The 27,191-nt window shown below is 40.1% G+C and overlaps 1 protein-coding gene across 1 annotated transcript in view; it reads right to left on the reverse strand.

Moving 5' to 3' along the window:
• Window positions 1-27,191, reverse strand: part of LOC149140774 (integrator complex subunit) — a 232,979-nt gene that overhangs the window by 170,489 nt on the left and 35,299 nt on the right. The window contains exon 3 of the mRNA XM_089447315.1: window positions 10,650-10,864. Coding sequence (XP_089303441.1) covers window positions 10,650-10,864 — 215 coding nt within the window. The remainder of the gene's footprint in view (window positions 1-10,649; window positions 10,865-27,191) is intronic.

Below are 27,191 nucleotides of genomic sequence, written 5' to 3' on the forward strand. Positions count from 1 at the left end.
AGAATGCAATAGGGCAGTTATTAATTCAATTTTCTCCTTAACCTTAATAATTTCTGGTGAACTATATTTATCTTCTTGTGTTTCTTTATTGGATTTTTTTCATCAAACAATTATCAAGAGAAAAAACAGTGAAGACAATGGAGACAAGATATAGGCACCAAGCTCGGGGAAAACCCAGAAAATCTCTTCTCCTCTTATAGAATCTGCTTCAAATGAGATAACCAAGACCCAAAACCCTAGACCAAGTCCTCCCAAGCACGAAGTCATCCCTCCAAGAAGCCCTTCCAATTAGGTCAAAGATCAACCAAATTAGCAAGGATCAATTATGCTTCAACCAACTTCCAGCTTCATCTTCGACCTGCAACTTCAGTCCTGTAACAACTGCAGAAACCCTAGCTTCTTCGCACGTGTGAGAGGAAAGTAGCCCAAAAACAATGTTTCTTCTTTCTTCTTGAGTTCTTCTTGCCTTCTTGATCTCTGCACTTGCTCCCTTAATGTTGTCAGCGTCAAATTGAACTTCTTAATGAGAGAGATAGAAATGGTGATCAAATGAGGTCGATCTTGCTTCTATTTATACACATTTGAGGGGTCTTATATAAATGATAAAGACTCTCTTGACTAAAAAAATTGTTCTTTTGACATGACAAACCCTAGAAGCATGAAGAACATGCTTTACCTATATGACCATCAAAATGGAGTATGAAACCCATACTCAAAATAATATTTTTCTTTATTTTTCTTGTAACATAAAATATACATAATGATTTGAGTACATTGACACTTATGTAGATCGAAACTAGTTACGTTTTCCAACATACTATCCCCAATCTGGATTTGGATCTGCCTTTTCTTGACTTACTGCAATGTCTCGGGCTCTTTCCTCTCTCTAGTTTACTTCCCCTAGTCTCTGCAATCAAAGCATTACCTGTTGTCTCACTTGAGCTTTTATGTCGCATTTCCTCGCTAAGGATAACACCAACAGCGTCATCAAACTTTAAAGTACCAGATCTGAAGCCAAAATTACTAATAGCCATGACTAAGCCATTTCAACTTTCTAGCAATGAGCACAAAAACAATAGAGCCCTAACTTCATCATCAAAATTTACCCATACAGAACTTAACTAACTGGTAATCGTGTTAAATTCATTTAAATGATCGGCAACAGATCCACCTTCTGACATCTTCATATTAAATAAACACTTCATAAGAAATACCTTGTTTGAGGCTGAGGGTTTTTCATATAGTTTGGCCAATTCATTCATTAGATCTTTTGTTGTTGTTTCCTTTGAAATGTTGAAGGCCATCGATGCAGCCAGGCACAGCCGTATAGTTCCCAATGCCTTTCCGTCTAGAATCTCCCATTCTTAGTTTGTCATACTTGTCGGCTTCTTTGCTTATCTGCTCAATGGTGGGTAAAGATCTTTCTGATACAAATAATCCTCCATTTGCATCTTCCATAGCTAGTAGTTTTGGCCATTGAATTTCTCAACCATAAACCTACCATCGTCCACCATTGCTCCCAATTGAACCATGAACCCTTCTTTCTTGCGAGTTTATAAGCCAAATCGACATTTGGCTATGATACTTGTTGTTAGAAATTAAATAACAAAGTTGCAGAAACACAAACGCAGAAAAAATCATAACTCAAGAGAGACACAGATATATGTGGTTCACCCAATTTGGGCTACGTCCACAGAGAAAAAGCCAATCCTTCATTTTGTATTATCTAGCAAATTGAAGGGATACAACCTACAGCAAATCCGGTGTAACTTCCTCTTTGGTATCACACAGTCTCCTCTCTTCTTCTCACACAAAATAATGCACAACCGCAATACAATTCCCTCATATAAACCAAGGGTTTCCTTCTAGGGCAAAAAACCCTAAATTAACATAACTTCCACAGTAACCTAGGGAAATCAGCTTCTTATTTTCGACATCGAAGAATCTTTCGTAGCTTCCATCCATCACTTTATAGTTATCATTACCATCACCATTCACATCATGCTTATCACGTCAACTTCATTTTATGAACATCTTTATCATCTTGAAGATTGGGTACTTGCACAACTTAGATAGCAATTACAACAAAATCTATAGAAGCATGAAGTTAGCCATATAAGAATCACAGAAGCATTTCAATCTTATATATATCAGATACACATACTCTTCAACATCTTGCTAGGGACTTTGTTCTAAACACTAGACTATTTCATCAAGGCTTATCTAACAGCTTTCATTACATCTAGGGTTTCAATGTTTCTTCCAATGGTATGACATACCCCACTACAACATATAGCTAACCCTAGAAACAATTCAAACAAATATAGATCTACAACGTATCTAACAAGTTTCAAAATTCATATGTTAGACTTCCTACTAGGGTTTCATACAAACCCCAGATTTTATACATGAGATTCAACAATCAAAAACCGGTCACAGCTTAATTAACAACATAACTAGCTTCTACTAGGGCTTGATGTTCACCCTAGATTTTCTCATTTACACAATCTCAACAATCATTATATAGATTCATAGATTCCGGATTGTCATATTAAACCCTAAGACTTATGACCATCAATAATTAGGCCAACACTCATATCTAGGAATTCATTATCATGCATAAGCACATCATATGTCAGACAACATTAATATATTAGACATATAGCGACCTAGACCAAGCTAGGGTTTCAACCAATGGATACATACCTAGGGTTTCATTCCTAGGATCTTATTTTAAGGACATAGCAAGGGTTTTGCTTATATGCCCAACCAAATTCTGAAGATCTAGGGTTTCATAACTTAGCAAGGCAAACCCTACTATACCAAAATTTCAAAGGTTCGGGATTTCAGACAACATCATTCAACCCTAACAAGTTAGGTTTTCATGATCATATCGAAATCCTAAACCTGACATCATCAACAAAAACTTCAAATAACATTTCCCAATAACCCTAAGCAATTTTAGGGTTTCAAATATTAACATTAACATACCCTTAGGTTAGGGTTTTCCAGAGAACCTGTCTAGGGTTCTATAAAATCAATTAAGAAAATGAGGAGGGTAGATTTATCAAAAGATGAATCACCCAAAACAAGAATCATTATGATTCAATACAACTAGACATAACGATGTTAGTAATATATTATCAAATGAATAGACATTTATTATAAAGAGATCAATGTTTTGTGGTTTAAGGCATACCTTTGTTCCTTGATAAACCTTGTCTTGTGAGACCCTCTTCTATACTACTTGAGGATATAGCAAATCTTATCCTAATCAAAACAATAGAGAGATAATGGTTATTAGTATTTAATATAATCAAAACTTAAATAAGTACATGAAACCAGAAATTGAAAAGAAATGAGATACTTATCTTTAGGAGATGTTGAGGGCTCCCTCCAAAGCTTGAGGGATACCTATAAACTTATAAAAACAAAAGAAAAATGTCTTTTCAAAAACATGTTAAAACCTATAAATTCTAAACATCAAAAATACAAAAATAGAATATCTAGGACTAGAAGCAAAGGACTTAGTAGTGTAAGTCCCTTATGTCAAATTCTTCGGATTTGGCTTTCTTTAGGTCTTCTTCTTCAACAATATTAGCTTGATCTCTTTCTCTCTTTCTTATTTCTTGGATTGTCGGGACAATCACTCCTATAGTGACCCTTCTTATGACATTGATAGCATTCTAGTTTGGACATGTCTACCTTCCTTTTTGGTCCTTTCGAAACTCCTTCAGGATTGGCAACTAATGAGATCCTTAATTCTTCTTAGCTACAAGCAGTCCATAGTTCTTCAAAAGTGGGAGATTCCTTCCAATTGTTAAGTCCTGCAGCAAATGCACCCCAAGTAGGGGCCAATCCTAATATAGCAGTGATCACAAGTTCTTTGTCTGGAACAATTTCATCAATGGCCAAAAGATCATCTCTGATTCTTGTTATCTTCACAAATAAGGAGGCCATTGTGTCTTCTTTAGTCATCTTTGTGGTCCTTAGTTCATTCTTCAAGCTTGCTATTTGACCAATGTTCTGGATAGTGAATAACTTTGACAAGGCCTCATACATTTCTTGAGCATGGTTAATGTTGGCTATGAAAAGGACAAGGTTGTCATTTATTCCTTCTACCATTTGAGTCATGGCCACTAATTCTAATTCTCTGATCTTCACTTTATCTGCATCATTAGAGTCTTCTGTAGGCTTCTTTATTTTTCATTTTACAAAGTCTAGTACCTTGTTCTTTTCAAGAACGAGGTCAATCCTCTTCTTCTAAGACCTGTAGTTTGAGGCTCCTTCAAGTTTGTTCTCTCCCTTGATTGTGTTAGACATTGTCCTTGAAGATAGTAGACTTCTCCCTTGGAATAATCCTTTTGAATGATTTCTTGATCAAATGCTTGAGATTGCCTTTTGCTTCTTTCTTCACCAAAGCTCCGATACCATGTTAGAAAATCAAAAAGGCAGAAAGATTTTCTTATACTTGATAATTACTTGTGATATTCTTGATTTCTTATTAGATTTCCTTTATATCTTCTTTCTTTTAGTTCATCAAGCAATTACCAAAGCAATAGCACATAAATCAATGGACACCAGATATAGGCACACAGCCAGGGAAAAACCCCTCTCTAGGGGAAAACCCAGTCAGTAATTCTTCCTTCAATAGTTTTCCTGAGATATTCCAAGACTCTAAACCTTGACACAAACTTTCCTCCACACCAAGTCAGCCTTCTTCCTTTGCAGATGATCCTATTTGACCTGGCAACAGCAGCAGTAGTCGCAGCCCCATGCAGCACTTCCTTGGACCCAGTAACTTTGACCTTGCTTAGGAGACTTCGATATTGGTTGAAAGACTCCGATATTGACTTAGGAACTTCGATCTTCACAACTTCTTGAGGCAACAACACCCAACAACAGCAACTTCGACCTATACTTGTTCTAGCAGCAGCAACTGGCAGCGACACCAACAAGAGAACTTTGATCTTCCAATCTAGGGCATGAGGGAGAGAGAGAGATGCACCAAAACTTCGTTTTTCCTTTCTTCCTTCACCTTGACCAAACTCGCACTCCTTTAGCTCTCTTCCTTCACTTCGCACTTTTTCCCAGCTTCTAGAAGTATATCAAACTTGCTTGAGATGATCTCCACCAAATGAATTCGAACTGCTTCTTTTATAGCCTTTAGGTGAGATCGAATAGCCCTCCTTGAGGCCGACTTGATCATCTTAACGCTGACTTGGTGTGGAGGCAACATAATTTATTTTTGCCTCAATACTAAACCTTTTTACATGATTTAAAAGCCCAAGAAGGGTCTCTTTAAAAGACAATGACTCTATTAACTCAAAATAAATCCTAGAAGTCCTCAATAGGGACTTTGACCTAAAACATGACGACCCAAGCATGAAACCCATCTTGTAATAAGCCATAATAATAATAATAATAAATTATTTTCTTTATTCTTTTCACAAGTACATTACATGATGACTTAAACACATTAATGAAGACCGAACTGTGAAAATTTCGAAATAGAAATTCTATTACTACAGCAACTGATTTATTTTACCTACTTATTTTCCAATAAGTTATTTCCGAAATCCCTTCAGTAAATATTAAAATAAATTCTACTGCACATATCACACCATTATACAGAAACAAATACATGCACAAGAATCAAACACATCAACACAGTTATTTTTGGACAATTGTCCCCGGAAAAAACCCAATGCGGGAAAACTGATGCAGCAGAGAAGGAATTTATTAATCAGCTTTTCTTGAGTACAACTAGGGTGCCAAACTGGCTTACCCAACAAAGATAACCACACGGCAATAATACCACAAAAATCCTTTGGCACTTCCCCTAAGCTCAACGTCAGTCCAGCTAGCCTCTGCGCAGCTCCCAGACCCTCTACGTCAACACTCTACCTCACTGTGTCATCACTTGGCCTCTCTGCATCACCCACGCAAGCCCTCCAGTCACTGCACAATCCAGTTGCCTTTGTGTCTTTCTTATTGGCTCTGCGTCTGCCTCTCTGATCTCTGCATTGTCCTCCAGCACTATCTCTGACTCTCTGTTATGTACTCGCTACCCCTCACTGCAATCCAGACCTCTAGTTCAAATTTCACAGCGAACCCCGCTCCAAAAATCGAACTGATTGTCTCCCCCTGGTGTATGTCCAACTGACCCTCAAGCCTCCTCTTATCCTTTTCCTGTTGATGAATCAACGGTTGATTATAAGTCCCTAATCAATGGCTAAGATTAAAATAGACTTGATCTTCGTCCCTTAGAAGCTTCTCATCCTTATCTTTATTAATACCCATTAATATTTTTATTTTCCCAAGTTTAGACTTGGGAACTCATTAAAATTATTAATTATTTTAATAATTTCTCATCCGGATGGAATTTTCCAAAACGATTTTTGGGTCTTGGAGATCTCATGTGCTTTAGCCTTTCCACCAATTTTCATGGTTAGAGCACATCCAATGCTACCCCAAATCAACACGAACCTAGTTACATTTTCCAACAAGGGGGCCGCAAATATTTGTTAGCCTTCTAAGGTCATGCCTTGAAGTTTATAAAGATCAAATTTGCAGTGAAAGCCATGAGCTAGTTTGGCATTGGTTTTTTGAAAGAGATAGCGAAATTTTTTATTATTATTTAAGTCGTCCTGGTTTCAGGCCTTATCTCCTAGGCTGAGAAAATTTTGACGTTGAAGCTTCGCTCAAGAGGAAGCCCTTTTTAAGGAATTAACTTATAAATTTCTTGGAGTTTTATGTAAAGCCCTCGTTGGGGTCTAATTTTTTATCTATCAAGGCCGCAGAATTTTTAGAGTCATAAGTTTAATTTTTTGCAGCTCTTATTCATCATTAGATAAGGATCCGAATTTTTTGGGAGGGACTTACGTTATAAAATTGCCATGGATAAATTTTACAGGGTTTACTCGATGATCCAATGTATTTGCAGGCTTAACGGTCATCGCTTTGAGGGAGCCGCAGCCCTTTTTGGTTTCAAAAGCCATCGCTCTATTTTTCTAATCCAGAAATTGTTCCAGGAAGGTCGCAAGCCTTTTTTTTAGCTATTAACTCCTCATCCACTACCACAGAATTTCCTCAGGCATCTTAAACATTTTTTTGATATTATTTTGAGGCAGGCTTCATTCATTTTCTGATATAGTGACAGGGGCTTTTGAAATTATCTCTATATAGATCGCATGCATTAAAATCGCTAACTAACCTTGAATATTTTGCAGGGATCTCACAAAAGATTTTAAGAGGGTTTCTCCACTAAAATTTTGCTGACTTGACAGTTCTCTTTTGGCGGGGTTTAGGGCCTCTTCGAGATGTCTCTTTCCTCGAGCTGTGAGCTTTAAAGCTTTCGCCTTCCCCTGGTGCACACAGAGATCTGAAGTGACTTATCCATTTGCAGGGCTACAAGCAGTACATTCACTCATTAAGTTAGCAAGTCTCTTTGAAGTCTGAGATTCTCTATTTTGTGAGCCATATCAAGGAACTGCACTTCATTTTTTTTTTAACTGTGAGCAGTCTTGATCATTGTTTTCAAGGGTTGAATATTTGTTTGCAGGGGTTCTAGTTTAGCACATCTGTCCTTGAGGGGATCTGTAGGCCTAATTAGGCCTAGTCACCTCAGCCACAGCCTCTTTGAGGCCCATTTCTCTTTCGTTGACTTATTAGGGTGTTTTTTTGACTGTGCATCATTTGAGGTTTGATTGTTGGTGTATACCCTCATTGCAAGGGTTTTCATTGGATGGTTTGTAGTATAATCACTTGGAGGATTTTCCAAAAGCTGGCCGCAAGGAATTTTGTGGTTATTTCTTGTTATATATCACTGCTGGGCTAATTGTTGGTGAATGCAGGTATAACGTGATCATTGGAGAAGAATTGGGCACTTCTTTGTAGCTCAAATTTTGTAACTTGTGTGCTCATCCAGGAGATCATCCTTTAGGGCTAGCCGCAGGCCCCTAAGGCGTTGTTGTCCCCTGCTGTAGCATATCTATTCACTGCATACACTTTAAATCTGAAGTATACATATTGCAGACTGTCGCAATTTACAAGATCTGAAGCAATCTACGTACAGAACCTAATCACATTAAAAGCACATAATAATAAGCCTAAAAACACTCCAAATCCTAAAAACACAAGTGTTTGGCTCTTATTCCTTGACTCATTTTTGGTCATTTGAGGATTGATCTGATTCTACAGCTGACTGACTTGATCTTGCATTTTGCAGGGGTATTCACTACTGAAGTTCTGATTCTCTTTTGTAGTAAAAAATCATCACACTCGTGAACTATTTGACTAAGGGATATAGAAGTTAGATCATTTGGCTCCATTTTTTAGGGATATCCATTGTATTGTAAAAGCTCACTTTTCTTGGAAGCTCCTTTCTATATTGTCGAGAAGGCTTTTTCCATCTTTGTAGGCCTCATTAATAAAATCATCTCTTCTCTTGAAGGAGCTTGGAATTCATTTTCCAAGACATCCTTGCACCTTATTTGAAAGGGAGAGCTAACTCTTGCTAACTTAAGATCTAAGCACTAACACCTACATTTTCAATCATTGCATCCTAACTGCACTTTAACTTGAATTTCCTGATTTGCTACTTGATCTAACAGCAACTGCACATTTCTTGTGCTGATCTAAGTAGTGATTTATTAAATCTCTTTTAGCAATCTCATCTGCCATTTTAAAGTATTGTTTTTATCACTTAAATTTCTTGCTTTTTCTAACTGCCTAAATAAGTAAGAATACATTTAATAAGCACACTTTCAGGTATATTGAGATCTTGCTCTAAGCATTCAAATCTAATTATCATACTACTCTTGTTTCATTGAGTTATCACTGATCATTGTGCAAGCTAATCTTGATCTAAGTGCTTATCAATTCATTGTGGATTAGTCTCTCTCATTGTAGCATATTAACATTATTATATCTCATTGAAACTAACTAATCTCACTGTCATTTGCATCTTACATTTTAGATCTACATCCTAGAATTTACCTCCAACCTAAGCTTGGTTGTATAGAAAGTTTTATGGCCACCTTCTTCATCTAATTTGAGAGGCTAGACCCTCATTCATGGTTAACACAGGTGACCTTGCAGTCGTCAAGGCCAGAGTCCTTGTAGTGCCATAGACACTTGGGTAGTTAGAAGCAAGGGGAGGTATCGTTAATAAAGCCCTAGCTTTCTTCCCTGGACCTTCTCTCTACAACTTGTGTTTGTGACTAATTTCAAAACAATTGAGAAGAAGGATTCATCTAGACTAGATATTTAACTAAAAGTAACCAAGATCTTGCATTAGACCTAGTTCAGTTTTGCATTTCATCCTTCTAATTTTACATCTCTTATGGCATAACTATCATTGTGGGCATTATATTTTCCTTGCATATTGTATTATTGTCCTTATACTCATCTTTGGTTATATTGCCCATTGTCTATTTACATTGTCATTCTTATCTTGAGCATTTTCTTGGAAGTACAAGCTTTTTCTGTTGTGCAAGTTATTTTTATCTGCTCATATTTGATATTTTGTCATTCCTAACTTGTCTTGCAACATTGTTATTTTTGTGACTTGAGGTATCTATCTCCTTGCAAGTACCTTCATTTACTGTTTACATTGAACATTGTTGAAGTCACTAGTCTACTACATTTATATTTTGCATCTGCCTTATTGATCTCAATTGTAGTTGTCTAAATATACATTGCTCATAATTTCTCATACTTGCTCAAATTAACAATCAATTTATTCTAATAATAATTTGTCTTGCCCTTTTAAAGATTCCTAGAACTTGTTGTTCCAACAAATTCCCCCCTTCCATCTTCCTTTAGGGACTACCCCTCTTGACTTAGCTAGGAGAGTGTCTAAACGGATTGAATAGGGATTTAGAGTGACAGCCCCTGTTCTGAGCGTTGAACCTTAGGTGTACACTTTAGGCGACAACAGTCCCATTGCAGTTAGTTGGACAATGACAAATATCATATATAACCCATGACTCCAAGGACTCCTGAAGAATCACACTAGAATCACACCTAATGGATTGTCAATCACACATACAAGTACCTCCTAGACTATCCCCCAACAACTTCGATCACCATGAGGAGCATCAACAGAAAAAGAAAGAGCGATGCATTTCCTCATGATGCAAACCCAGAGTCCTGAACCCACTTACATGGGCAGGTTGCTTCAACTATACATAGTTGCAAACCACATACTTGTTTAATGATGGAGATGTATATTCTATTATAGCATTTTTTGTAAAGTTTTATCACACATTTTTGTTATGTTATATCTTCAGTACTTATATAAAGATGCTTTAAAACTCCTGTCTTAGATTGTGACTGTTCAAATATCCAGACCCATTGACCACTTCTAGTCACCCTTCAGCACAATAAAATTTCTTTCATGGATACAAAAGCTGATATTTGAACCTGATTTTAGCTCATGTTTCAGTAACTCTGAAAAAATCCACTGCTCGTGCCATTTACAAGCACGTGACTTTGCATGTATCTTTTAACTGTCTATATTTTATTCTAATGGTAGTCCATATAGCTGACCCTTGAATCAAAGGTATAAGGGCATAGGCAAAAGCATCCAAAACATGGAACATGCACAAAGAGAATCTTTTGAAACAAACAAAATTTGGAAATACCTGTACAAAGGGTGCCAGTTTCCAACATCAGTGCCATCTTTCCCAAGTATTCTCTCTCTTAACATTACTGGTGCAGCTTCAAGTTCTCTACAGTCCAACCAAAATGGTAACATACAACTTGGAGGACCATATAACTTTACAAACTCTGAATGCATCGTAAGAAGGTCCTCCATCATCAGCTGACCCACTTTAGCTGTAGCCTCTGTTGCATATATCTGGACAAATAAGAAAACAGTAATAGACAAAAGATTAAAAAAGCAGACTCAGAGACTATCTTTGACAAATACTTGAAAATAAAATTTAGACCAAGAAAACAGGGACTATATTTTCAGAAAGATATGAGCATATAGATATTGGTCTAAATGCTAAGATAATGCTATCATCATAGATCCTCCATGTTGTGTTTAAGGGAGGCTGTGAGAATCATAGTAGCAGATTCGGCAGTATTGGCCCTTTGTGTACAGAAATATGCATGGAATTCAACATTCGGCAGTTATTCAACATGGTATGGATATGGTAAAGTTAACTAAATGCTAAAATATACTTATAATTTTCAACTTTTAAAACTTGATGAAATGTTAATGTGTATTGAAAATAGTAAATGTTTAAACTTCATCTTTAGTTAAACCATGAACACTTCAATATACTTCATTCAAATTTGATTGTTAAGATAAGAGTGGAACTTCAACTAGAATAGCTAATGCTCACACTGTAGTTTAACTTTTAACAATCTACTATTCATTAATCATTAATATAAAAGTGAAACTAGAATTGTACAATATCCAATGATAACTTGTACTATTTGTAATTTTACCATCACAAGGCAATGGCCAGATTAGTGAATCTTCAACCCATTTCCTTTTTTGTATAAATAAATATCAACTCGAATGGTATAAGAAAAAATGATTTTGCAGAGTGTTACCCACCATTTTGTGGGAAATATCCCTAGGAGAAAAAAAAATTTCTCCAAAATGGTCCTCAGCCGGTGGCCAGCAGCCCCTTGCAGACATTAGCTAGCTCATTGTGCCATTTCCCCGCCACCTGAGCCAGCCAGGTGCTCCCTCACCCATCTGCCATGATCGTATGTTTGAAGGTGGGCCTCCCAAATCTAAAGGTATGCCTTGTCATTTTGAAATTGAGTATTGTAGTTTGCTTATCATGGACACTTCTGGGCATGGATTAATGGGGCGATTCAACGGAAAGAATGGGCTAGGTCTGTGCTTCTGTCCCCTAGACCCCGTTTAGAAATTAACCTTGGATTCTAGTCCTGTGGGATCTCTTTTACTGGCCATTTGGTTTCAAGGATGGTATTTCACAGGAAACCCCAATTTTGTTTGCATGGTTCCACTCCCTTATTCGCTTATATTACCCTCTTTCCATAAATTATTACCCCTCATTTTTCCCGCCTGCATCCACATTCCTTCATTGGGTCCACATAGGGTTAGCGTGCCCCAACCTTGGGTCATGGCCTAGAATGAAGCCCGGAGGTTGATGCAGTTGAAAAAAAAAATTAAAAGCATATATGGCCACATTCAGCAGGAAAAATACTACAAAATGCAAAAGATGGCAGGAACAAAAACATTTTAGCATATGGGCAAAAGCCAATACATGAGCTCTACCCCATTATCATGGCCATCACCCTGGTTCCTACAGGTTCTATGAGCCTTCTTCATCATATAGGAACCATGATTGTCCCAACCCCTAGTGAACGATGAACCGCCCCACCTTAAAAGGGGGATTCCACTGCTATATCTTACACATCAAGCTCTAACCCCTTCAACCTCAAACAGTTAACCAAAGAAAATCATGAAAGGCAAAAGGCATATAAAGAAGGGTGGAAAAACCAAGGTTGGGGGACCTCATGTACCATGATTGCTCCCTCCTACACATTATGAACCCAAAGTGTGGGCTTACCTCTTATTAGCTACCCTTATACCCTTGAATGTGACCCACAGTGGGCCCTTCTCATCCCCTATTTCACTCATCTATTTGTCACATGCCACCACCTTTTGACAGATGTACCTTGACTATATTATCTCCTTTAAAGGTGGAAACTACCTGATAGGGTGCTTGGTTAACCCATTTGGAGTTTAGGAGACATTGGCACATCCCGAAGCCCATTATGGAAGGGTGAGCCATTATGAAGCCCCCACCTATGGTTCATGATTAGGTAAGCTCATTTACTAGATTTCTCTAATGACTTGTTACACTGGAAGGCTAGGGGACGCATTGGATCTTATGCAGGATTGCATATGGTTTTCATTTGGGGTTTGGTCTCCCTATATGGGGTCATAATCCTCAAGAGGTCTACATTGGCACATGTAGGGTGAGTGTTGAGATCCATGGGCCTCCACAGCAATAGATTGCACTCCATGGGTCCCCACAGCCATTCAGAGATTGCTCGTGGTTCACTTATTGGACAAAGGGGATGCACTTGATCCATCAAGCCCAGGCGGCCCCAGATCTACACCATGCACTTGGCAGATAATCCAAGACTTACACGATGATATGGCATCACCTACACCATCATCCTAGCCCTACAGGCATCTTCAATTTGTTTAGAGACCCATGAGGACACTTTTGTGCCCCTAGATGTCATTTGGAGCACCACAGGTTATTACAACGGACCACCCCCTTGCCCATTGCTTTTGAGGGTCATTCTCTTCATTATGGCACCCATGCACCTCATTAGGCCTCTTAGAGGACCCTACGACATGCATAGTTTATTATTCAACCACTTGAGAGGCTTACCTTTTCATTTATGAGCTAGTTTGGTGGGCTTGTCACCAAAAGTTGTATTATTAGCACATTATTTTACTTTTGGAGCTTATGTAGACCAAGGAGGCTAATTCGAACTCCTAAGATGTGTATAAATACAAGTGAGGTGAGATCATTTCTCATCATCACTTTGGATTGGATCTCTCTCTTCTTTAAAGAATTTCATACTTTTTCCTAGAGGATGAATTGGAGCATTTATGGATGAATTTTGATGTATGGTTATTGGTTTATCTTCTCTTGGAGCTTCTCTATTGTCATTTGCGAATGGTTGGATATACTCTACTGCATGTAAGTATGAAATTTTGATGTTATTCTTGTTACTTTTGTCATATATGATGGATTGGGATTTTCGTTGTTTTAGGGTTAATTGTTGCAAGCAAATTATTGCTTAATATTGTAGGACGTTTTTCTCCAAGTATGGGCCACGTAGTATGAGCGAAATCTCCTAGGGGTAAACCTAACCTTGATAAGCCATTCCTCTTGTGCAAGATTGCTTTCACTTGACCTAGAGGGGTTTGCGAAATAATTTTAAAGCCTCCTTGACTGGGAGCCAAGAAATCTTACACATAATCAACATAGACTCCATTCTCCCAAGGATTAAGGCACTAATATACCAAGGGTGGCCACCAAAACACTTATTCTTTCACCTTCTCCCAAGTCTAGCCACATTGGGGTGCCTAGGCAATCAATTTCCCGACAAGTTAGCCACTGAAAAAGTTCGATCTCCTAGGGTCTCCCGCACTATCCTTTCCTCTAACCCTCCTCCAAATTTGAAGACATTCCGACAATGGAGTTGGGAGAAAATCCAATCCCTAGCTCCGGGACCAAAACTTGCCCTGCCATCCCCAAGTGTTAAAATTGGCAACTAGGGCCAAACTCCATGTGGGTCACCTCATTTATGGCAGCTAATATTTTTCCTAGATTCCTCTTGTTGAGAGGTGTAGGATTGATCTAAGATTATCCGATTCCGACAAGTATTTATGGAGATATGAAATTATTTGTATTTACTTGACAAATTGTCAAGGTCGGGCAACAATTAAATGTGTGGCACACATGCCCAGTGAATCATATAAATACAAGAGAGGTTGATTCATTTTCTCATCATCTCATCTCACTCATTCTTCTCTCTCTCTCCTTAGCTTTGGGTTATACAAGGAGCAGCTCACACGTGGGAAGAAGGAGGACGCATTAGGGCAAGGAAGACACTGAAAGGAGGATGCAGAAGCTGTTGAAGTCTCTTTGACTTTACTGAATGTATATGTGATTGCTAATCTGTGGCTAATAAAAAGAAAAGAAGTAAACTTCTCTAAGCATAGAACATACCATAATTTAACATGGTACTGGAGCTGAGGTGAAGACAAAGCCCAAGCAAGAGCAAGAGCAAGAGCAATCACCGAAGAGAAGGTTGGCAAGGCTATCCTAAAAACTTCATGGGGTCCTCAACACTCTTCCCGGTCGAAGCCAAGCTCTATGAGAAGTCTGACTATCACGGATGGAAGATTTCTCTTGATCTGACTTTAGAAGATCAGGAATTGTTGGACCATGTGAGAGGCAATATTGTTGCGCCTCCATCAAATGCATCCACCACTGCCAAAAGCAAGTGGTCCAAGGGAGAAGTTAAAGCAAGGAAGATCATCCGGGACTCTATCGACAAGCGCCTGGTGACCTATGTTTCCGATCTGACAACCTCCAAGGAAATCTACGATACACTGGTGAGTTTATTTAAAGTTAATGATGCAAATCAAGTTTTGTTCCTTAGAAATAAGCTGAACGAAATTAAGAAGGGCAAAGATGAAAGTATGCAAGAATATTTCTTAAGGATCACCGAGATCAAGAATGACCTCCTATCTATTGGGGAAGTAGTTCCTAACAGGGAAATGACTATCACAACTCTTGGAGGATTGCCACGTGAATGGTATATATTCAGGACTACTCTTCTCAACAATAATGTCATCCCAGGATTTGAGGAATTGATGGTTAGATGTATTCAAGAAGAGACAAGAATGGAAGAGCAAGAAATGCCCGCACTTAAAGGCCATCCCTCTGCCTTTTCTTCTCATGATAAAAGAAGAAACAATTCTAGGGTTAAATCCAAAGGAAAGGCTAGGCCAAAGGGTGGAAGAAAAGTCAATGTTACAATTGCAACAAAATGGGCCACTATGCGAGGGAGTGCCCTGATAAAAGGGACTCACACCATGACATTGACTAAAATCACTCTTAAGGCAATCAAAGGAATGCCAAGTCCAATGGCAGAGGTAAAAGAAATGTCGGAAATCAAGGAAGAGGATAACCCTTCAAGGAGGCAAGAAACTCCAGGTATGAATCTAATGTTGTTAACAATAAGCAAGATGAATATTGTCTACTAGTGGCCCTCTCTACTACTGCTCCCCCGGACTTGCTCGGAAATTGGCTTATTGATAGTGGTGCCTCAAGGCACTTCACTGGCTACAAAGAAGCTCTCTCCAATCTGGTACAAAAGGAGACCAACTTGGAAATTGTTCTTGGGGACAACACAAAATATCCCGTGAAAGGCATAGGGAATGTCACTTTTCAATTGAATCAGGGTAATACAATTCATTTGCAAGAAGTCCTATATGTACCTGATCTCAAAAAGAACCTGGTGTTCGTTTCGGCAATGGAGAACAAAGGCTACAAGGTAACCTTCATTAATGGCAAGGTACGTGTATGGAAAAAGAATTTTAAGGAAGCTTTCACTCTTGGGTTTCGAGTCGATTCATTATATCAGGTCAGAGGAAGTCCATTGGGTGTCATGTCTTGTGACACATCACTTCAGTGTGAACTATGGGATCAAGGGTTTGCTCACCTTCATTATAAAGCTCTACCCAATGCAAGACAAATAGTGACAGGGATGCCCAAGTTCCGAGTAGAGCAAGAAGGTGTATGTCCTGGATGTGTCTAAGGGAAGCTCAAAAGGGGACCATTCCCCTCAAACCAAAGCAAGACCTCTGATATATTGCAGTTGGTTCACTCAGACATATCTGGAATAATGGCTGTGAACTCTTTGGGAGGATATTTATATTACCTCACTTTTACAGATGATTATTCTCGCAAGACTTGGATATACTTCTTGAAAAAGAAGGACAAAGTGTTCACTTGGTTTCGTCACTTCAAAGCCTTGATCGAGAATTAAACTGAAAAGAAGATCAAGATCTTAAGGATTGATAATGGGACTGAGTATGAATCCAATGAATTCCATGACTTTTGCAAAGAGGCTGGCATTAAGAGGGAGACTACAACACCATATACTCCTGAGCAAAATGGTGTGGCAAAAAGGAAGAATTGTACAATTGTGGAAGCTATCCGTGCTATGCTCCATGATCAAAGACTTCCGAAGTTTCTATGGGCCAAAGTTGCGAATGCCGTCGTATATGTGCAAAACCGATGCCCTTATCAAGCATTGGGTTCCAAGACGCCCGAAGAGATGTTCACTAATAAGAAACCTGACGTATCTCATTTTAGAATTTTTGGAAGTCCGGTATATTTTCATGTGCCAAAGGAGAAGAGGAATAAATTGGGTGCATCTGGAAAGAAAGGAATCTTCGTGGGCTATAGCGAAAACACTAAGGGCTATAGAATCTATGTGGCTGGTCAAAGGGAAATCGAGATTAGCCATGATGTCACCTTTGACGAAGATATGGCTCTTAGCAAAGTTGACAATCATCCTACTCAAAGGGGATCTAAAGAGGCTAACACCAGAGAACCAAAGTAAAAGGAAGATGAGACGATGCCCGATGTGGAAGAACCTATGGATCCCCCTACGCAAGAGCCTTCCTCTTCTAGGAAGAGACCTTCATGGCTTAGGGGGACACTTGATGATGCTAAAGGGCACGTTGCACCCAGGGGAACCTTCCGAGAAAGTAAGAAGCCGACCAAGTATCAGGGATACTTGACCATCATGAGCTCGATCATCCAAAATGAGCCTTCGTCATTCGCAGAAGCCATCAAGCATCTAGTATGGAAGGATGCTATGACTAAGGAATATGAGTCCATCATGAAAAACGATGTCTAGGATGTGGTCCCTAGACCCCAAGACAAAGCAGTTGTCACTTTGAAATGGCTTTACAAGATAAAGCATGCAGTTGATGGAAGTGTGGAAAAGTATAAGGCTCGTTTTGTCACTCGTGGCTTCTCTCAAAAGGAAGTTATAGACTATGACGAGATATTTGCACCTGTTGCCCGATATACCACCATCTGCTCGATCATAGCCCTTGCTGCTTCGCAAGGATGGAACCTACATCAGATGGATGTCAAGACCGCGTTCTTGCATGGTTCGATCAAAGAGGAGGTCTATGTGGAGCAACCCAAAGGATTTGAGATTCATGATCGAGAATCTCATGTGTGCAGGTTGAAGAAAGCCCTCTATGGGCTGAAGTAAGCACCACAAGCGTGGTATCAGAGGATGGGTAACTACTTGATGAAGCTGGGATTCACTAGGAGTGAAGCCGACCCTAACCTTTTGCTTTAAGGTTGAAGATGACAATCCTCTCATACTGGTGTTGTACGTTGACGACCTCTTTCTAACAGGTGCAGACCCTCTCATTCACAAATGTAAGAGGGAGTTGGCTTTTGAATTTGAGATGAAAGACCTAGGACTGATGCACTATTTCCTAGGACTAAAAGTGTGGTAGAAGCCAGGGGAGATTTTCCTATCTCAAGGAAAATATGTGGCGAAGATACTGGAGAGATTCAGTATGGTGGACTGCAAGCCCGTGACTACCCCGATGGAGTTTGACTTCAAGAAGTTAAGCGGTAGTGCTACCGAACCCGTTTTACGAAATGTTACCGAGTATCATCAACTCATCGGAGCATTGATGTTCTTGGTGAACTCTCATCCGGATATATGCTTTGCAGTCAACACGTTGATTCAACATATGGTTGAGCCTCACCACTCACATTAGATTGGTGCCAAGAATCTATTTAGATATCTTCGTGGCACAATCACTCATGGGTTGAGATACACTGTCGGAGATGTGAGGCTAGATGGATATACCGATGCTGATTGGGCAGGCAGTGTGGCAGACCGAAAGAGCACTTCTGGGTGTTGTTTCTCTTTGGGATCTGCCTCAATATCCTGGATGAGCAGGAAGCAGAAGGCGGTGGCTTTGAGCACCGCCGAGGCAGAGCACATTACTACTAGTACATTGTTTTAAAAACTGGCCGTTTTGACTCCGATTCGGCTGAGTTGGTCTAAGTCATAGCCCAACCGAGTCGACTCAGCCTTTGAACCAGACCGGCCGGCTGGTCGCCGGGTTGTTACCGAGCCGGCCGAGTTGGCTAACGACTCGATCGGCTCGGTAACAACCCGGCCGACTCGGTAACAGCGGCCGGTCAAATCACTTGAGCGGCGTTTTTTTTTAAGTTTCATTTTTGGGGACTCCCTGGGCTTCCCTATCTAACTCGTGGGTTTCCCTGTCTGACTCTGATCCCTAGTATTGATATGCTATTCATGGTAATGTTAAACTCTTGAAATAAACGTGACATTCTCCTTAATCTTCATTTTCATCCTTTTACTTAAATTTTTAACATTACCATGAAATGACTGAGGATGTTTGAGACTGGTTCCGACCTCATTGGATTTCATATGGAGAAAGTAGAATTTTAGATTTCATTCAAAATCCAGCAGACTTGTCAGTTTTTCAGGATTTCAAGATTGGGGGATTGCAATGTTTCCATTGAATTTTGTCATGTATTAGGGTATGGAACTCGTATTTAATCAAGAGCATCAATCCCTCTATGTACCTTGATGTTAGTGACATTGGTTGTCAAACTCCTCCGGGATTCGCTCCCAAACTGGGAGCTTCTGAAAATGTCGCTCCCACTCTCGTTTTCGCTCCCGCTCCCAAATAACATTGAGCCAGATGATGTTGGCAACTCTAGCAGTAGCCACTAGTACTGGTCACGGACTTTTGTTGTAGAGGACATTTCTAGCCTCCTTGGTTATGTGTTTTTGTTTTGATCTCTATATCATCATCGTGTATGTATTGGACAGTGCATTAGGTGCCATTTTGATATAATGGATAGATTCATGAGCCTACTTTGATCATATGTTGTCTTCTATCTATATTCTAATGTTGTGTGTTTGGAAACATAAATGAAAACCTTTAAAATTATGTGTTTTTATAAAAAATAAATATTTAATGTATTTTTTACAACTACAAAGTCATTGAAATCGAGCTGGCCGAGTCGATACCGAGTCGGAATCGGAGTCGAAATCGACCCTCGGCCGAGTCGTAGTTGGAGTCAGAGTTTTAAAACATTGTGCTAGTATGGCCTCTTGTGAGGCGGTATGGTTGCGAAAGCTCTTTAGTGAGCTATTTGGATTTACATTGGATACCACTATGATCCTGTGTGACAACCAGAGCGGGATTCGTTTATCAGAGAATCCTATATTTCATGATCGCTCCAAGCATATCGATATCAGGTACCACTATATTCAAGATATGGTGCAGCGGGGACCAATAAAGCTCCAACATATTGGTACAGATAAACAGGTCGCCGACATTCTGACAAAGCCCCTGGGAAAGGTCAAATTCTTGACTTTCCGAGAACGACTTGGTGTTGTTTAGAGACCCTCTTATGAGGGTCGAGTATCATGTATTGAGTTCTGGGAGCTCCAGGGGAGCGCGGGGTACTTCTTGGAACAACATGCGACCACAGGGCGACTCAACATCCCCTCGTGGTGCACTATGTACAAGGTGAAAGGTTCAACCTTCCCCTGTGACACCTCGTGGCGACTGTAGGACAGGATGATTAGTTCTCCTCTGGGCCAGGATGATTAGTTCTCCGTGGCGACTGTGGAACAGGATGATTAGTTCTCCTGTGGGCCAGGATGATTAGTTCTCCTGTGGCGACTATTGTACAAGATGATTAGTCCTCATGTCGAGGCATCCTATCCATGCAGTCTAGGACTCATGGGAAGTACCTCTCATCTTATCAATGAGTAGGGAAATGGGGTTAGGGACCATTAGTAGTACTATTGATGGACGCATCGTTGTATCTACCGTACTCCTTATGCTAGGATGACCTCCATTGATCTGGGATCAATGATACTGATCTGGGATTAGTGAGAGTGGTATGACACGCTCTAAGACTAACTTCGGGTCAGTGAAGGATGGTATGATACATCCTCGATCATTTCTTCTTCTTCATAGTTCGAGCAGAGCAAAGCAGGGCCAAGCAGTCCAAGGCAGTGCATTTGATGGCTGGGATAGTAGCAACGGTCAGACGGATTGCAGATGGAGTTCTCCCTAGTTGAGAGGGAGTGTTAAAATTGGAAACTAGGACCAAACTCCATGTGGGTCACCTCATTTATGGCAGCTGATATTTTTCCTAGATTCCTCTTGTCGAGAGGTGTAGGATTAATCTAAAGATCATCTGATTCCGACAAAAGTATTTATGGAGATATGAATTTATTTGTATTTACTTGACAAATTATCAAGGTCGGCCAGCAGTTAAATGTGTGGCAGACATGCCCAATGAATCACATAAATACAAGAGAGGTTGATTCATTTTCTCATCATCTCATCTCACTCATTCTTCTCTCTCTCTCCTTAGCTTTGGGTTATACAAGGAGCAGCGCACACGTGGGAAGGAGGGCGCATTAGGGCAAGGAGGACGCTGAAGCTATTGAAGGTCTCTTTGACCTGCGTTGAGCAAGCATTGACTCATCAAGGGTGCGGTTTTGGTGTGGCTGACTCTCCTAGGCAGGCCGCAAATTTTGGCACAAAAATCGAGGCAATCCGTCCATAGGTTTGACCAGCATTCACTGCCCTAGTTTTGAGCAACATGTTTACTTCAGTCAACAGCAGTTTGAATGTGTTTTTGGGGTTGTTCAAGGGTTGTTTCTTCAGGCTGTTCGAGTGCTAGTTGATCGGAAATTGACCAAGCATATTGCAGGTCAATTTCAACTCATTTGACCAAGTTTGACTTTGCTGATCTAGGGTTTGTTGTTGCTGATATAAAATTACAGAATTCTGATTTTGTACTATTTCTCTCTATTGAACTATTGAAGATAAAAGAATATTTGATCAAAGGGTTTCCCCGCATTGATGTTTGTCCCTGGCTAGCCGCCACATCTTGTGTCTCTTGTCTTCGCTTGTTTTTTGTTGATCGTTTAATGTTCTATCTACACTTTACTTAATTTATATGTGATTGCTAATCTGTGACTAATAAAAAGAAAAGAAGTAAATTGCTCTAAGCATAGAACATACCATAATTTAACACCAAGGCTAGCACTTCCCAGGGTCAAAGCAACATTATTGAGTGAAACACTTTCTTTGATCCTTCCCACCTTGTCTAGGATAAGAACATCATTGATTGTTTCATACCTTCCTCGTACCCTAGACCGGGTCCACTTGGCCTTGTGTGGTCCTACTCCTTCAAAGGACCATTCTTCAAGAACCATCCAGGATACCAATTCTAACAAGGATTTAGGGTGTAGGGAACTCCTTTCAAAGTCTATTCCCATACACCGAACCCCCAAAATCCTTTTCCTTTCCCTAGAAGCACATAGTACCTTGCTTAGAAAGCAAGCAAGCTCCATCCTTCAAAACCTTTTGGGAAAGGGTCTAGGTCACTCGTATCCATTGACTTATCATTCATTAGTGACTCCATACATATCGGGTCTCCTCCCGTCGGTGAAATTCCATAAATAGAAGGGAGTCTTAGCCAAAGTGACAGTGGGCTAAGACCCCATTTGTTGCCCTTGGCCTAGCATTTTCCCTTTAGGGATTCCCTTCAGGTCCCTTGCTAGTTTGAGCAGTAACATTTTGGCGTTGTTGTCGGAGAAACGAAACGTGTGTTTTGTTCCCTATATGACATATTCATATATCATTATCGGCGACTCCATTGGAAGAACAAAGCCCTAGTTCTTCATTGAACTTTAAAGTCAATGCTTGTAGGGTGAAGCAAGTGTTTGTTAAGGCAATTTCATTCACCCTGGCGACTCCCATGTCATTAACGACCCAACAACATGTTGACCACATATTTTCCCGCCATAGATATGACAAGGACCCCAAGATGCCCTTCATCGAAATCCATAAAGAATACACCAATGTTTGATAGGGATCCACATTCCGCAGCTAACCACATGGTAAGGTTCATAAGGTAGCTTTCAAAGCAAAATATAACTCAACTTTGTGACCAAATGGAATGGTTTGTTCTATCCATTGCCCCAAGTACTGATTGGCTTGAATCATGTAAACCTAAAAGCATTCCTTCTCTTTTGATGTTGGTTACGCAATTCCTGTTGCATAAAGGACCGAGTTTCCAATCTCAAGAAGACATATCCGAAATGTTAGATATGGCCCTTCGAGAGGAGGATGTTATTGAATATGGTTTTATGTTTGAAGAAGGGCCTCTTATTGATGTATACTTTAATAATAATGCCCAGGGAGAGACTCATGAATTGGAAAGCATGTCCTATGAGGACAATGAGAAAGATCTCAGCCCCAAGAGCCCTCAGATATTGCAAGAATGGATGACGAAATTTGAAAAGTCTTACAACAAATTGATGGCCACATACGACTCTCAAGAGATTTTCTCCCACTATTGTGAGTAATCGAAAAGGCCCTGTCACACGAAAAGTATATATAAAAAGAATCCTACTGATGACCTTCTTCTTGAGGCATTTATTCGAAATCACATAATAAATACCTTGGAGATCATTCTTCGAGAACGAATGACGGGGGAAAAATCCTCCCTGTCCAAAGAAGGGAATGAATGGCATTCTAACCAACGCCAAATATATAGTGAAGAATTTGAGGATTCTAAGGAAGATCATGATAGTCAACTAACAGAGAATCTATGAGTGACTTTGGGGCTATTGATTGGAGAATTAGGTATGAATATAGAAATGAAGACCCCATGGTTCCTCAAGCCCATAAGAATGAGCTCAAGGAAGACGAAAATGCTTCGCCCCTTGCGAATAACAATGTTGGTCCTTATGAATTCCTTCCTAGTGATTGGAAAGGTCTTTTCTTTATGTTCCAAGATGATTCAATAAAAGAAGAGCCTTCCAAGATTGTGGGAAATTATGATGACTCTAATATAGAAGAAATTGAGGAGGATGCTTCCCTACGCTATGCCACCGATAAGGGGTTTTTCTCCATGTTTGAGCATTCTTCCCCTACCCTGGAGATAGATGTTTGTGATAATGTTCATCCCTCTAGTTTTGATGAAGGAACGATTTCCCCTATAAAGAACCAGGAATCATGGTTTTTCCCCAAATAGAATGGTGATCCCACTTCTTGTTTTCCCAATGACCAAAGCAGTATCCTCCTAAATATGTTCGAGTCTTTCACCCCTTCTTACCCTAAGGATGATAAACCTGAGATAGTTCCCATCAAAGATTCATATACTGGGTTATTGACATTTCCATCTCCTAGTTGAAGGGTCAAACCGAATCCTATCAACTAGTCTCTTTTCCTTCTTCCAGGATCCCTTTCTATGACATATGGGTCTCTTGTTTTCCCACCTCCCTCCCTCACAACCCCTCATATTATTATTCCTGTTGCCGAGTCCACTGCAAAAATAATCATGGAAGCATGCATTCTTATATTGATCGATTGACATGTTGGTTGCATTGGGTCTATGATTATACCTAGCACTTGACATTGTATCATATGCATGGTAGAGTAAGATGCATTGCATGCTGATTTTTACATTAAAAATAACATCCTATGATATTCCTTATGAAAGATAGATGCATATTTTATTTTCTGTTGATTTGATGGCCTAACATATTAGCATGTGCAATCATGAGACGTTGCAAAAGCATGTTGCCCCGTTTTTTTCCATCAAGTATATGTGCATGTGACAAGTCTATGGTAACCAAGAGATTGTTGGAGTTCTCGTGACCTCCTGATCGAGTAGCTTCACCCACTTCTTCGAGAGATCACGTCCCAATTGGAGCCAGATGTTACCCACCATTTTGTGGGTAATATCCCTAGGAGAAAAAAAAAATCTCCAAGATGGTCCTCAGCCGACAGCCCCTTGCAGCCATCAACTAACTCATTGTGCCATTTCTCTGCCATCTGAGCTAGCCATGTGGTCCCTCGCCCATCTTCCATGATCGTATGTTTGAAGGTGGGCCTCCCGAATCTAAAGGTATGCCTTGTCATTTTGAAATTGAGTATTGTAGTTTGCTTATCATGGACACTTCTGGGCATGGATTAATGGGGGGATTTGGCGGAAAGAATGGGCTAGGTTTGTGCTTCTATCCCCTATACCACTCTTATGAATTAACCTTGGATTCTAGTCCTGTGGGATCTCTTTTACTGACCATTTGGTTTCGGGGATGGTATTTCATGGGAAACCCCAATTTTGGTTGCATGGTCCCACTCCCTTATTCGCTTATATTACCCTCTTTCCATTCATTATTATCCCATCCATCATTTTTCCCGCCTGGGTCCACATTCCTCCATTGGGTCCACATAGGGTTAGCTTGCCCCTTCCCCTTGCCCCCACCTTGGGTCATGGCCTAGAATGAAGCACAGAGGTTGATGCAGCTGAGAAGAAATTTAAAAGCATATATGGTTACATTCAACAGGAAAAGTACCACAAAATGTAAAAGATGGTCCGGACAAAAACATTTTAGCACGTGGACAAAAGCCAATACATGAGCTCCACCCATCATCATGGCCATCACCCTGGTTCCTACAGGTTTTATGAGCCTTCTTCATCATATAGGAACTCATGATTGTCCCAACCCCTGGTGGGTGATGAACAACCCCACCTTAAAAGGTAGATTCCACTGCTATATCTTACACATCATGCTCTAGCTCCTTGAGCTCGAGGAGTTAATCAAAGAAAATCATGAAAGGCAAAAAGCATATAGAGAAAGGCGGAAAAACCAAGGTCGAGGCACCTCATGTACCACGATTTCTCCCTCCTACACATTATGAACTCAAAGTGTGGACTTCCCTCTTATTAGCTACCCTTGTACCCTAGAATGTGACCCACGACTGCCCCTTCTCATCCCCTATTTCACTCACCTATCTGTCACATGCCACCACCTTCTGACGGATATACCTTGATTATATTATCCCCTTTAGAGATAGAAACTACCTAATAGGGTGCTTGGTTAACCCATCTGGAGTTTAGGAGGCATTGGCACATCCCGAAGCCCATAATGGAAGGGCGGGCCATTATGAAGTCCCCACCTATGGTCCATGATTAGGTAAGCTCATTTAATCGATTTCTCTAATGACTTGTTGTACTGGAAGGCTAGGGGAAGCATTAGATCTTATGCAGGATCGCAGATGGTTTTCATTTGAGGTTTGGTCTCCCTATATGGGGTCCCAATCCACTAGAAGGCTACATTGGCACATGTAGGGTAAGCGTTGAGAGCCATGGGCCTCCACAGCAACAGATTGCACTCCATGGATCCCCACAGCCATTCAGAGATTGCTCGTGGTTCACTTATTGCACGAAGGGGATACACTTGATCCATCACGCTCAGACGGCCCCAAATCTACACCATACACTTGGAAAATAATCCAAGACTTACACGATGATGTGGCATCACCTACACCATCATCCTAGCCCTTGAGGGCAACCTACAAGCATCTTCGATTTGTTTGGAAATCCATTAGGACACTTGTGTGCCCTAGATGTCATTTGGAGCACCACAGGTTATTACAAGGGGCCACCCCCTTGCCCACTACTTTTGAGGGTCCTTATCTTCATTATGGCACCCATGGACCTCATTAGGCCTCTTAGAGGGCCCTATGACATGCATAGTTTATTATTCGACCTCTTAAGAGGCTTACTTTTTCATTTATGAGCTAGTTTTGTGGGCTTGTCACCAAAAGTTGTATTATTAGCACATTATTTTATTTTTGGGGCTTATGTAGGCCAAGGAGGCTAATTCGAACTCCTAAGATGTGTATAAATACAAGTGAGGTGAGATCATTTCTCATCATCACTTTGGATTGGATCTCTCTCTTCTTTAGAGAATTTCGCACTTTTTCCTAGAGGATGAATTGGAGCATTTATGGATGAATTTTGATGTATGGTTATTGGTCTATCTTCTCTTGGAGCTTCTCTATTGTCATTTGTGAATGGTTGGATATACTCTACTGCATGTAAGTACGAAATTTTGATGTTATTCTTGTTACTTTTGTCATATATGCTAGATTGGGATTTTCGTTGTTTTAGGGTTAATTGTTGCATGCAAATTATTGCTTAATATTGTGGGATTGTCTCTATTATAACATTTCTCTCCAAGTATGGGCCATGTAGTATGAGTGAAATCTCCTAGGGGTAAATCTGACCTTGATAAGCCATTCCTCTTGTGCATTTGAAGTATAAAAGCTACAAGATTGCTTTCACTTGACCTAGAGGGGTTTGTGAAGTAATTTTGAAGCCTCCTTGACTGGGAACCAAGAAATCTTACACATAATCAACATAGACTCCATTCTCCCAAGGATTAAGGCACTAATCTACCAAGGGTGGTCACTAAAACACTTATTCTTTCACCTTCTCCCAAGTCTAGCCATATTGGGGTGCCTTGGGCATCAATTTCCCGACAACAAGTTGGCCACTGAAAAAGTTTGATCTCCTAGGGTCTCCTGCGCTGGCCTTTCCTCTAGCCCTCCAAATTTGAAGACGTTCTGACGGTGGAATTGGGAGAAAAGCCAAGCCCTAGCTCCGAGACCAAAACTTGCTTTGTCATCCCCAAGGCTAGCACTTCCCAGAGTCAAAGCAACATTATTGTGTGAAACACTTTCTTTGATCCTTCCC

The sequence above is a fragment of the Pinus tabuliformis genome, chromosome X, assembly GCF_031772625.1.
Source record: "Pinus tabuliformis cultivar Carrire ecotype Pingquan chromosome X, CPIR1, whole genome shotgun sequence".
Classification (NCBI taxonomy): Eukaryota; Viridiplantae; Streptophyta; class Pinopsida; order Pinales; family Pinaceae; genus Pinus; species Pinus tabuliformis.